General features: G+C 45.5%; 1 protein-coding gene across 1 annotated transcript in view; it reads left to right on the top strand.

Annotated features, from left to right (window-relative positions):
* LOC309555245 (cathepsin E-like) overlaps positions 1 to 6,302 on the top strand; it is a 58,437-nt gene extending 52,135 nt beyond the window's left edge. The window contains exons 8-9 of the mRNA XM_082257143.1: positions 5,799 to 5,897; positions 6,000 to 6,302. Coding sequence (XP_082113269.1) covers positions 5,799 to 5,897; positions 6,000 to 6,212 — 312 coding nt within the window. The 3' untranslated portion in view covers positions 6,213 to 6,302. The remainder of the gene's footprint in view (positions 1 to 5,798; positions 5,898 to 5,999) is intronic.
* Positions 6,303 to 12,502: the final 6,200 nt, after the last annotated feature.

The following is a 12,502-nucleotide window of genomic DNA, read 5'->3' as shown; positions in this document are numbered from 1 at the left end:
ACAGGCTGGGCAGTTGGAGCTCAGTGATCAGAGTGACAGAGAGAGAGAAACAAAGTTACAAATAAACTCCTGAGCAGAGATAAGTGCTGGGAGGGGGGCCCACACAAGGGAGGGGGATTAGTGAGGGACGACTGTCTCTTTCTCAACAGATAAATGCTGATAGCAGGGAGAGGGACAGATCAGATTCAGGTGCTGGAGGAAGATTTCTGTATTTGTTGTCCATCACTAATCCCCCTCCCTGTGTGGGCCCCCCTTGTGCTCGGGCCCCCTACAAGAGGGCTGGTGGTCCCCCCCTATCAGCGGCCCTGACCACAGGGGTCACTGTGGCTGAATTTTCATTTGTTAGACTTGCAGTGCTCTTGCTGTAGACTCACCATTGCAACTTTGTTCTTACTAGAGACTTGCCACGCAAATTTGCTACAAAATGGAAAAGCGTGAACTAGAACCTGTGCTTCAAGTGCTCTGCAAGTGTACAACTTGCCAATGAAAATGTGCAGCAAGTTAACAGACTTACAATATAACACTGCCACAAATTTGTGGCAAGTTATCCTTGCTATCTGGGAAGGCTTTGTCTTGCACCACCTAAAGCATCATAAGAAAAGGAAGTATAGCATCCTAGAACGAGAGTGCTTAGATGCATCAGATACTGCCTGTATTGGCTGCCACAAAAGAATACTGGCATGAATATTGCAAATTATGAAATAACGGAATTTTTGTAAAATCTTACCTGTAAAATTCCTTTCTCTGAGTCCTCCGACAGTCGCCGCCTCTTCATATACGTCACAATGGGGTATTAGACTTTGCTCCGAAGGAGTAGCTAGGCAACAGAATATGTTAACATTAAAGCTTTTAATATATCCCACCCTCAAGGGGTGGTCCCCTCAGTCAATACCCTCCTACTTCCTGCAACCATATCTCAGTTTCAGTGGAATAGCAGTAGAGTATATAACCAAAACCCCAAAAGAGGGGCGGGGGCGGCGACTGTCGGAGGACTCAGAGAAAGGAATTTTACAGGTAAGATTTTACAAAAATTCCGTTTTCTCTTACGTCCTCCGACAGTCGCAGCCTCTTCATATTCGTTACAATGGGGACGTCCCAAAGCAGTGCAAACATGAGGGGTGGGAAACGCATCCGCGCCGTAAGGCAACGCAGTCTCCGCATCAAAGAAAGGAACCTTACCAAAGGAAGGAAACCAGCTGGGCAATAGGAAAAAACTTGCTCAACAGGAGCAACAACCCAGGAAGAACAAATAACCAGGGAATAAAAGACATATCCCAACAGCCAGGGATCCCAACAGGTGATCCTAGGGAACAGCCGCACTAAGAACCTTGCGGCCAAAGGAAGCATCCGCCGATGCCTGAACATCTACCTTGTAGAATTTTGTGAAAGTGTGTACGGTCGACCAGGTCGCCGCCTTACACACCTGGGCTACAGAAGCCCCATGACGACAGGCCCAAGACGTACTCAGAGATCTAGTAGAGTGCGCCTTCACAGGCACAGGGGGAACCTTCCTCTGCAAAGCATAGGCCTGTTCAATGGTCTGCCTGATCCATTTGGCGATGGTAGAGGCCGACGCCGCCATGCCCTTCCGAGGACCCTCTGGAAGAACAAACAAGGAATCCGTCTTTCGAAAAGACTCAGTCGATTTAAGGTAAACCCTTATCGCCCGAACAACATCCAAAGAATGTAGTCTCACCTCTTTCGGATGTTTAGGCTTCGCGCACAGCGAAGGCAAGACAATATCCTCATTGAGATGGAATTCCGAAACTCGCTTCGGAAGAAAAGAAGGATTAGGTCGCAAGACCACCTTATCCAAGTGAATAACCAGATACGGAGACTTGCAGGACAAAGCCCCCAGCTCCGACACTCTGCGAGCCGAAGTGATCGCAACCAAAAAGGCGACCTTTTTGGACTACATAGACAACGAGATCTCCCTGATCTGTTCAAAAGGAGCATGTTGTAACACAGAACGAGATTCAAGTCCCAAGGGGGCAGAGGATACCTCCTAGGAGGAACCAGATGCCGCACTCCCTGAACAAAAGTGCCAACCAAGGAGTTGGAAGCCACGGGACGTTGAAAAAGAACGGCCAGCGCAGACACCTGACCCTTTATCGTAGCCAAACGCTGATCGACACCTGTTTGAAGGAAGGACAACACTCGGGAAACCGAGTACGTGCGGGGTGAAAACCCCCTGGACTCACACCAGGCAAAATAGGCCTTCCAAGTACGGTAGTAAACCTTCCCCGAGGAAGACTTCCTCGCGTTGATCAAGGTATGAACGACCTCAGGGGAGAGACCCCTCTCCTTCAGGACCTCGGTCTCAACAGCCAGGCCGTCAAAGCCAGCGACTGTAAAGCAGGATGGTATATCGGCCCTTGAGACAGGAGATCGTCTCGAAGAGGCAGACGCCACGACCGCCAGATTCACGAGGTCTGCGTACCAGGACCGGCGTGACCAATCCGGCGCCACAAGAAACACCGTGCTGCGTTCCGAGTGTAACCTGCGAAGGAACCTGGACAGCAACTGAATCGGTGGAAACGCGTACATCAGCTTGTACTGATGCCACGGGGCCACTAACGCGTCCGACGCGTCTGCCCGAGGGTCGCGCGTCCTTGCCACGAACCTTCTCACCTTGTTGTTGAGACGAGACGCGAACAGGTCCACATCTGGAAGACCCCACTTCGCGCACAACATCTGGAAGACAGCCGGGTGGAGAGACCATTCCCCCTGATCCAGGGTCTGGCGACTCAGATAGTCCGCCTGCCAGTTCTCCACCCCCGGAATGTGAACCGCCGTTATCGCCGGGACATGAGTCTCAGCCCAGGACAGAATGTCGGCCACTTCTCGAGCCGCTCGGGCACTCCTGGTGCCCCCTTGGTGGTTGATGTAGGCCACCGCCGTGGCATTGTCCGTCTGCACCCGAACTGGGCAGCCCTGCAGCCGGTCCGTCCAACGATGAAGACAGAGATTTATCGCACGCAATTCCAGAATGTTGATCGGAAGGGAGGACTCCCCCTCCGACCATGTTCCCTGGGCGGACAGAACGCCCAGAACACCACCCCAGCCCGACAGGCTGGCATCCGTGGTGATCACCGTCCACGAGATAGGACGAAAAGACTTGCCCCCCGACACCATCGGGGACTGGAGCCACCACAGAAGGTCCCTTCTGGTGCGATGGCCCAACGAGATTTGAAGATCCAGAGATTGAGGTCGCCCGTCCCACCTGGACAGGATCTCCGCTTGGAGACCCCGCGTGTGAAACTGGGCGAAGGGAATCGCCTCGAAGGCCGAGACCATCAATCCCAGACATCTCATGCACGTCCGCAGAGACGAGTGCGGAAAGTCCCTGAGGGACCTGACTTCCTCCTGAAGAGTTCTGAGTTTGTCTTCCGGCAGGAAGACCTTCGCCTGAACCGAGTCCAGGATCATTACCAGGTAGGGAAGACGAACCAACGGACTCAGTGTCGACTTTGGAAAATTTATCGTCCAACCAAACTCCTGCAGAGTTTGCATCGTGACAGACAGGTCCTTCTCCAGACCCTGGCTGGTCGCAGACCGAACCAGAATGTCGTCCAGATACCCCAGGACAGAGATGCCCTGGGCTCTCAATAATGCCAGAACCGGTGCAAGCACCTTGGTGAAAACCCGCGGAGCCGAGGCGAGACCAAAAGGTAACGCCACGATTTGGTAGTGATCCTCCGCAATGGCAAATCGAAGGTACCTCTGGTGACCTTCGAAAATGGGGATGTGAAGATACGCATCCTTCAAATCGATGGAGGCCATGAATTCCCCTGGAACCAGGGCAGCCACCACCGACCGCAGGGATTCCATGCGGAACTTGCGAACCCGCACAGAGCGGTTTAGAGCCTTCAAGTCCAGAATTGGACGAACCTTGCCCTCCTTCCTGGGCACGGTGAACAGATTGGAATAAAACCCCCGAAATCTGTCCCGATGAGGCACCGGAACCACCACTCCCTGAGCCCTCAGGTCTCGCACCGCCAGGTGCAGGTCCCGTAAACGCTCTGGAGACAGTTGAAGATTTGAGGGAAAAAATCTGCTCTCCGGCCGAGAGAGAAACTCGATCTTGTAACCAGATCGAACGACCTCCTGAACCCACCTGTCCCGCACGCGGGCCAACCAGGGTTGAAGAAAACCGAGCAAGCGTCCCCCCCACCCCAAAACTGGGTGAGGGCGCCCCTTCAGGCCGCACTGTTATGGGCAGCGGGTCCGGACTGACCGGACTTCTGTTTACCAGACCAGGGCTTCTTTTGAGAGCCTTGTCCCTTGAACGGTTTGCCCTTGTAGTGCGACCGAAAGGCACGAAAGGACCCCTGAGGGGGCCGAAAATTAGCATGCTTCTTCCCAGAAGCCCCCTTAACCTTGGGGAAATGGGGCAAGAGAGTGCTCTTACCCCTGGTGATCCCCTTAATCAACACATCCAAGGACTCCCCAAAAAGGCGAGACCCATCATAAGGTCTTACGTGAAGATTGGTCCACCGACCAACACTTCAACCAAACCAGGCGGCGAGACAACACCGCCACGCTGTGTACACGTGCAGCCAACGGGACTAAGTCCAAGTCCGCATCACACAGATACATGACACCCTGGTGGATTTGATCCACCATATCCAGGGTCGCCGGCGAGGCTGAATCGGCCACTAGGACGCGCCTAAGCATCTGCGTCCAACTTGCGACAGCCTGGGCCGCCATGAGAGAGGCAAACAGAGCTTTAAGCATAGAACCCGTAACAGAATAAGTATGACGGGCAAGAGACTCCATTCTTCTATCCGTGGCATCACGGAACACCGGGGAATCCTCTGCAGGAATCGCAGTGGATTTGTTCAAAACTGCAATTGCGTGATCCACCGGATAACGCAGCTTGAACCTACTTGGCACAGCAAAAGGTTTGCGTAAATTGCGCCATTGTTCCTTAACAGCGCGCTGAAAATCATCATTGCAGGGAAAAACCTGCGGTGTCCTGCGTTTTCTCTGCGTCCCATAAGCCGCCAAGGCAGCGGGGGGACACACTTCATCCTGCAAACGCAGCGTTTGTTTTATGGAAGCAATCAATTCATCCACGATTGCAAGCTCTTCAGGCGAGCCAGGGGGAGAATTATCAACCCCCTCAACCTCAGCGTTCACTGTGCCAGGAGCGTTACCTGGCTGAACGCTCGATGGCAGGCTGGGAAGCCACTGACCCACGACCTGCGACCAGGGGGATCAGCCCGAGACCCAGCCTGCATGATCCTCTTCGTCAGAAGAACTAACTAATGCTGACAAAAAGAACAGCTAAGTAAAGAGAGAGAAAAAACTCAAACAAAAAATCAAAAAATAAGAAAGAGGCTGGGGCACAAAGCCCCAGCACAGAGAGAACCAGCTACTCCTGACAAGCTAGACATTGAAACTGAGATATGGTTGCAGGAAGTAGGAGGGTATTGACTGAGGGGACCACCCCTTGAGGGTGGGATATGTTAAAAGCTTTAATGTTAACATATTCTGTTGCCTAGCTACTCCTTCGGAGCAAAGTCTAATACCCCATTGTGACGAATATGAAGAGGCGGCGACTGTCGGAGGACGTAAGAGAAAGTTTATATTTGGGCCACTGAGCAGAAGCCCCCGTTTCAGAGTCATTGTCACGAGGTACAGCTTGTTCATTCCATCCCACTGCAATCAGGTACTGTCTTTGGGGCCTGCAGTCCAGAAGGTATGTTCCTGAGGTCATAAGTCAAATACGGTATATTTTGCTATATTTTGTGACTTTAAGAAAAAAAGGTTTTATTCTTATTTCCATTTTACAGTACGCAGTAGACTGCAAGAATTCATCTAGTCTTCCAAGTGTGACCTTCACCATAGGACACAGAGACTTCACAATAACCCCTGAGCAGTATGTGATTAAGGTAAGTAGACATATGCATATTAAGCAGTCTGTGCTGCGAGTGTAGATAATATGCACTGCTTAGGAAGCTTGTAACATACTTACATGTTGTTATTTATCATAGGAGCAAACAGCACGATCTGTAATGTGCCTGGCCGGGTTTCAACCCATGGATTTCAATACTAATTCTGAAGCTCTCTGGATTCTGGGAGATATTTTTATGTCCAAGTTTTACTGTGTGTTTGACCGTAAGAATGACAGAGTTGGACTGGCAAAAGCCAGAAAAAAAAGGCATACGCACTCGGACACAAAAACATTGGTATCAACCACCTTTTGAATGTGCCATCTACATGTCCTCTGCATCTTCTCAAATAGGAAAGAAAACATTTTACATTTCTGTATTAATTGAATTACTGCTTTATGGAGAGGGGGATCTTACTGTCAATATACATTCTTCTAATTATACTGTAATTGCCTAATTGTTTAGCTTATGGCGGTTCACTGCAATGCTTTCATATTTCACATGAGAATTGTAAAACATGTACACGTGATAAAGGTCTGACTTCTTTTAAATTACAAAGGCATTTTATGATATATACATATTTAAACCCCTTCACACCTGTGCATATTAGATGCAGCCCGCTAAAGAAAAGTCCTGCATGCTGCATCATTGGTAACGTGATTAAAATGCAATTAGCCAAAAATACAAAGCACAAATGTGAATCAGCCCTTAAGGGATTTTTATTGCCAATACTGGTGTTAATAACATCATGCAAGGTAAGGTGACTTATGCCCCATACACACGTGCAGATTATCTGCAGACTTTTGTCTGCAGACTTACCAAAACCATATAATATGAGGTCAAACCTAAACACTTTCAATTTGTATGCAATCCGGCAGGCCCTTGCACTACATAGAAAAGGTAAGTCTGCAGACAAAAGTCTGCAGATAATCTGCACGTGTGTACGGGGCATTAGTCTCCATTCACAGCGGAGCATTTTGTGAATGTGTGCAAAATCATGTATTTACGCGATCGCATAAGTGTGAAAAAATGCATGTCATGCCAGTTGTGGTGCCATTCATTGGTGAGACTCAATGCAGCAAGACTCACAAGCATGAAAGACAACTAGAAGAAAAGGTTAAAAAAAAATGCACAAAGTGCAATGCTCAAAAAGTTACAGTAGCTTGCAGCCCAATGCGTGTGGCAAAAAAAAAGCATAAATGCACAAAAATACATCACGATTTTGCGCACATACTTAAAATGCCTAGCCTTTCTCAATCTAATGTTTTGTTATTTCTGTTTATAACCATGAACAAAATAGTATGTTAGAGTTATTGTACATGCAAGATTTCTTTAAGAAATATAGCAATAGCTGTAATGGTGTACTGTTAAAAAAAAGTAAAGAAACCCTTGGACCCAATATATATATATATATATATATATATATATATATGGCCCTATAGCAGACATTACCTATTAAAGTTTTTTACATAAGTGCCCACCTATTTTACCACTCCTTCATGGGTTTCCCTGTAAGAACTGCCCCTTTCAAACACCACCACAACATTTCAAAGGGGATTCAAATCAGGACTTTGACTAAACTAGGCCATAAAATTCTTTACTTCTTTTTGAGCTATTCTTTTGTAGATTTTACATTGTGCTTCAGATCATTACAGTGTTAAAAGATCCATTTCTGGTTTAACATCACTTTTTGCACAGATGGCCTCACATTCTTATTAGGCACACTTTGATATTCTGCACAATTATCAATGAATTAATGACTGCAAGCTGCCCAGGCCAGCTAAGCAACCCACGAGATGTAACCTTTCCACCACCTTGTTTGACAGCTGGTATGAGAGTCTTCTCCTGAAATGCTTTATTTGGTTTGTGCCAAACATGTCTACTGTAACTATGGCCAAAAAATCTATCTTTTGATTTAATTGATTTTAAATTAAAGTAAATGTAGGGGCATACTTACTCTCTTTAATAAGCAATTTACAAAACTGCATTTTTGCTCATTTGGATTATGATTATAAAGACACCGTTTCAGTTTTATGTGTCATTTGTTCAAGTATATCACACTTATCTGTAGGTACTGTTTGAATTGACATCCAATGTCTGCCTGTTACAATTAGTTTAAAAAGTCAACAATTTGCATGGGGTATACTGTACTTGCTTTTCCCCATGACTGTAGTGTTGTGGCCCTTCCTATCTTTGTTCTTTAAAGTATATGCAAACCTGATTAGTATACTCTCACATAGGCTTTAACTTGCTTTAACTAAGGGGACCTGCTTCTAAATGGTCTTCAGTTTTGCTCCTGTGTTCCTGATACTCATTCTGACCCTGTTATTCACCTGGTTTCCACGTGACCTGCTTTCTGGATTACTCTTATCTGCTCATGTTCACTATCTCCATTACTGAGAACAGCCTGGAATTCTGACCAAAATTCTGTCCATCAACTCTGTACCTCACTGCCCACAAGTTGTTGACTTCTGCTTGTTTCTGACTCTGATCCTGCCTATGATTCAGTGCCTTCCCTTATCTCATAAGACCACTTGGCCAGAAATGTACTTATTTACTCCACTGTGGTAAGTAGAAGCAGCACTTGATCCACTGGATGGAAAGTTTGTATTCTTGCCAATCTATTCTACATCTGACTTTGGGCCTTCTGAGCCAGTCACGTTTCCTGATGCTGGGGGTCAAAGCATCAATACTGTCTTGCAGAACAGTTGTGTGGACTGGAGAACTGGCAGATGGCAAGCAATAATAAAGATCCCAAACCCGCCCATCCAGGTCTACCACCTTCTCTAGCATATTTTTCAAAGTTTTATTAAATCTTATCACCGATCTGTCAGAGATACCAAGTGCTAGAATCCTGTGAAACATGTCTTGTGAAACAGGTGTGACCAGCAATGTGTGGACTTGCACAGAGAACACCAGGAACAAGTATGGTATAAATAAAGTGATTTATTCAAAATAAACTGATTTATTAAATATAAAGTGAATAAAACTACAATATAAACACACATCCAGTTTTCCAAAACCCCATGACCCAAAACCAATGAATCTAATGAGTGACAATGCTAACAATTACATAAGACAACCAAATAAATATGTACAGGCAGGGGGATATGGCTGGGAAGCGTAGTCAGTATCAGAGCCAGGGTCATACACTGAAGATCAAACAGAAAGCAAGCCAGGACAGGGAGAGGGTACACGGGAGCAGGAACAGGCAGTTGGGTGAGGGAACAGAAACGGACCAGGAGCAGGATGCAGGATACACAGGTTAGAGGCACTTGAGCAAAACACCAAGGCAAAATGGAATAGCCTAGGCAGGACTGAATATGATCTCAGCAGTCAGTGCCAGGTGATGACTAATTGCTAGGAACTGCTGGCTGCTGAGAGAAACCCACTGGACACTGGAACTACAACCTTTAGGTCTGGGAGCCACAGTGCTATCAGCAGGTGAACCCTTTCCTGTCTCTCTATTTGAGGGTGTTACTCAGAAGCTAATTCAACAGCTGACACAATTCTTTCATAATCTGTTACATAAAGGGCGTATCTTGGCTTATTTTGGGAAAATGTGGAACAACTCAGAATAACAGGCAATATAGTTCATCAAGATGTACAGGTATATCGTAGTGGATTTAACTCAAAATTCACAATAATTTTTCACTTCTGCATGTATCCCAAGCCAAAAGACATGCTGCAGAATGTGTTTTTTTTCTGGACTCCAGATTACTGCTTTTTGGAGTAGGAGGTGGCTTCCATTGCTCAGTTGCAGAGCTAATGCCGAAGTCCTCATTGTCAAGATAACATCACCAGATCCACCAGATGGTTCACTGACTTTAGGTCCACTGAGTTCACCTATGCCCTTAGGACTTTCTGGTTCAAGACACTTTTTATAAAATAACTTTTCTTTCAAAGGTGCAGGCTCCCTTGGTTATCATCCCTAGTTATTACCCAGATCATACCTTCACTCCATAGAGTAAATTGTAAATCAGCTATAGACCAGACCGTGAGTAACTTAACTGCAAATTTGCTGAAATAATGCACAGTAAAATTGACAACAGAAAGCAAAATAGTAAAGTGGTATACAGGGAAACACAAAATAAAGGTAAATAGAAAGTGCTACAGTTGGAGCTGTCATGAGCTGTTCCTACGGGGGGGGGGGGGGGATTCTGAATGGTAACCGCCAAAGGTTAACAGGTTTTAAGAATCTTATACAATTCAAACCAACGTAAATACTGTTCCTTTCTGTTCCCTGTGGAATAAATTCTCTCTCACATGGAAGTGGCTTGCACCTTGCAGTACATGTGGTTGTCCGAAGGAGTTCCCAGTCCTGCAGTAGAGATGCAACAGGCGACTCTGGTCTGGATCCAGTAGCAGGTGTCTGTATGCATTGGTCCACCACACTGTGAACTCAGCACTCCAGGTACAGCTGGTGTAAACTGCTCTACAGTGACTGGAACTTACAGGGTAGCTGTGTGCTCTTCTGCTCGCTAGTGACCTGCACACCTGACACGACATTGGAAGGTGTCTAGTGACAGATCACATGCCCAGTCACTGCTGACCTATCAGGCATGGTCCCTCTATACCCAGGATAGTAAGAAGAGCTAGAATCTATATCCTTTCTGTGTTCAGAAGTCCAGAAGATGATAGGAGCCAAGGGGATTGTGAGAAGTAAAGTTAAAAGAGGGGTGTCCTCCACTGAGGAAGGCGATCAGTGGGGCACTCTGCCACAATCCATTACCTGGTACACAATTCTAGATGAAAGTATAGACTTTTCAGATGTCATGCTCACCCTAGGTCAGTAACTAACAAAGCAGTGCATATTTTAAAAACTTCAGCAATAGCAGTTCCCTTTTTTCTTAATGCTCACACATTTTCTCTAAAGTAAGCCTGTGACAAGACTTTTAGACAAGCCCTAACTGACCTATGTAGCTGCAAGCATTGTTTTATAGTTCACCCATAACATCACAATAGAAGCACCAAAGTCATTGAGGTTGTACAATAAAGGCTCTTTCACACTGCTCCATTTTTCCTGCGGTATGTTATGTTTTTGATGCGGTTTTGCTGTGTTTGCAGTGCATTTTTCCCTTGGACATATGACTGGATAAAGCACTTCCCACAGGTGTGTTGCATTTTTAATTTTTTTTTTCTTTTTCAATCTGTTTATTGAATTTTGCAAAGTAATATGGACATTTAATATCAAGTGTCAAGAGTAACATACAGTACATACTTTGACTTTCAGCAGTAAAAAAAAGAAACAAAAGATGGTATCGCTTATTGTAGAAATTCAACAGGAATGGTAATAAGGTGATACAAAAGATAATCACTACCTACAAAAAAATAGGAGAGCAACGAGTTTTATTCAGATTGTTGTACGGGTAGGGAAGTTAGACTATTTCTTGGAAAAAACATTTAAGTGAGATCATGTAACTAGCAATGTTTTTTATTTAAAGTGGTTGTAACACTAAAAAAAAAAAAAAATTAGAGATTAAACAGTTTAGTGCTTGTACTGTCTAATCTGCCCCTCTCTAAGCTGTAAAAAAACTGGTTGATCCTTCCAGTTCCTGTGTCCCCCTCTGTGTTCTGACCACGGTAATCATGACTGCTGAGCCTTGATTACCGTGGTCAGTTTAAATGCCTCATTCATCCGCATCTCTCCTCCCTGGCTGTCAGTTCCTGTGTAAGAGAGCCATCTCCATCCTCCCCTCCCTCCTGCCGCTTATAGAAGCAAAGTAAACTGTAAAAAAAAATGTCACTACCAGCGAGTGACATAGAGGCACCGTTTTCAACAAACATGTACACGGTGTGTTATGGCTGGATAAAAGAGAGAAGCTGGCAGTGAATTTTTTTAAAGGTTTCAAAGGAGTTGGATAATAACACAGAGGGCCTAATCCTTCACCACTCTTTTTTCCTCTACATACACTTATTTGTTTTGTCTGGTTTGATTTTGACCTTTATCAACAAAACATTTCTAATGGCACCGATTAAAAACTAGTTTTTTTTTTCATTTGGACAAAGATTGGGTGCATTTATAAAAACTTCACAAAGGTGTCCATCAAAACTACATAAAAAATTAGTTCTATGCAAATGGGTCAAAATCAAATGTCCTCTGGCTATATTCTCTGCAGTTTGATTTTGTGAATACTGTATTGTGACTACTAGATGGCATTGAGGAGATCTCCTTAAAGCATCAGCGCATTCTAAGGAACACACTACATCATGGCCACTAGATGACACTGAAGAGCAAACTTATTTTAATAGACAAACAGTTATGCTACAAAAAATCTCAGTGTAAATGTATGAAATGTCATTCCTGCCAACAGTTAGAAATGACAATATCTGCTTTTGTCATTTTGGTTTCTAACAGGTTTTTCTTGGTTGCCTAACAGGAAGACAGCTAGACAAATTTATATGCTGTCTGCTTAACAGAGAGCTGTGATTGTTTAGCAGAGGCTGCTCGGTGTGCTCTGGTGCTGCTCATGCTGTCTGGATGTTTCACACTGATCCAGTAGCAATGGAGTATACTGGATAGTGGGTAGAAACCTGGCAGATGAGAGCATAGGATATTATACAGCCCTGTCTAATTAGAAGGGGATGAGCCCCAAGGCATGCTG

Source organism: Pelophylax lessonae (assembly GCF_965119305.1).
Source record: "Pelophylax lessonae genome assembly, chromosome: 4".
Lineage (NCBI taxonomy): Eukaryota > Metazoa > Chordata > Amphibia > Anura > Ranidae > Pelophylax > Pelophylax lessonae.
This window is presented reverse-complemented; position numbering and strand designations above follow the sequence as displayed.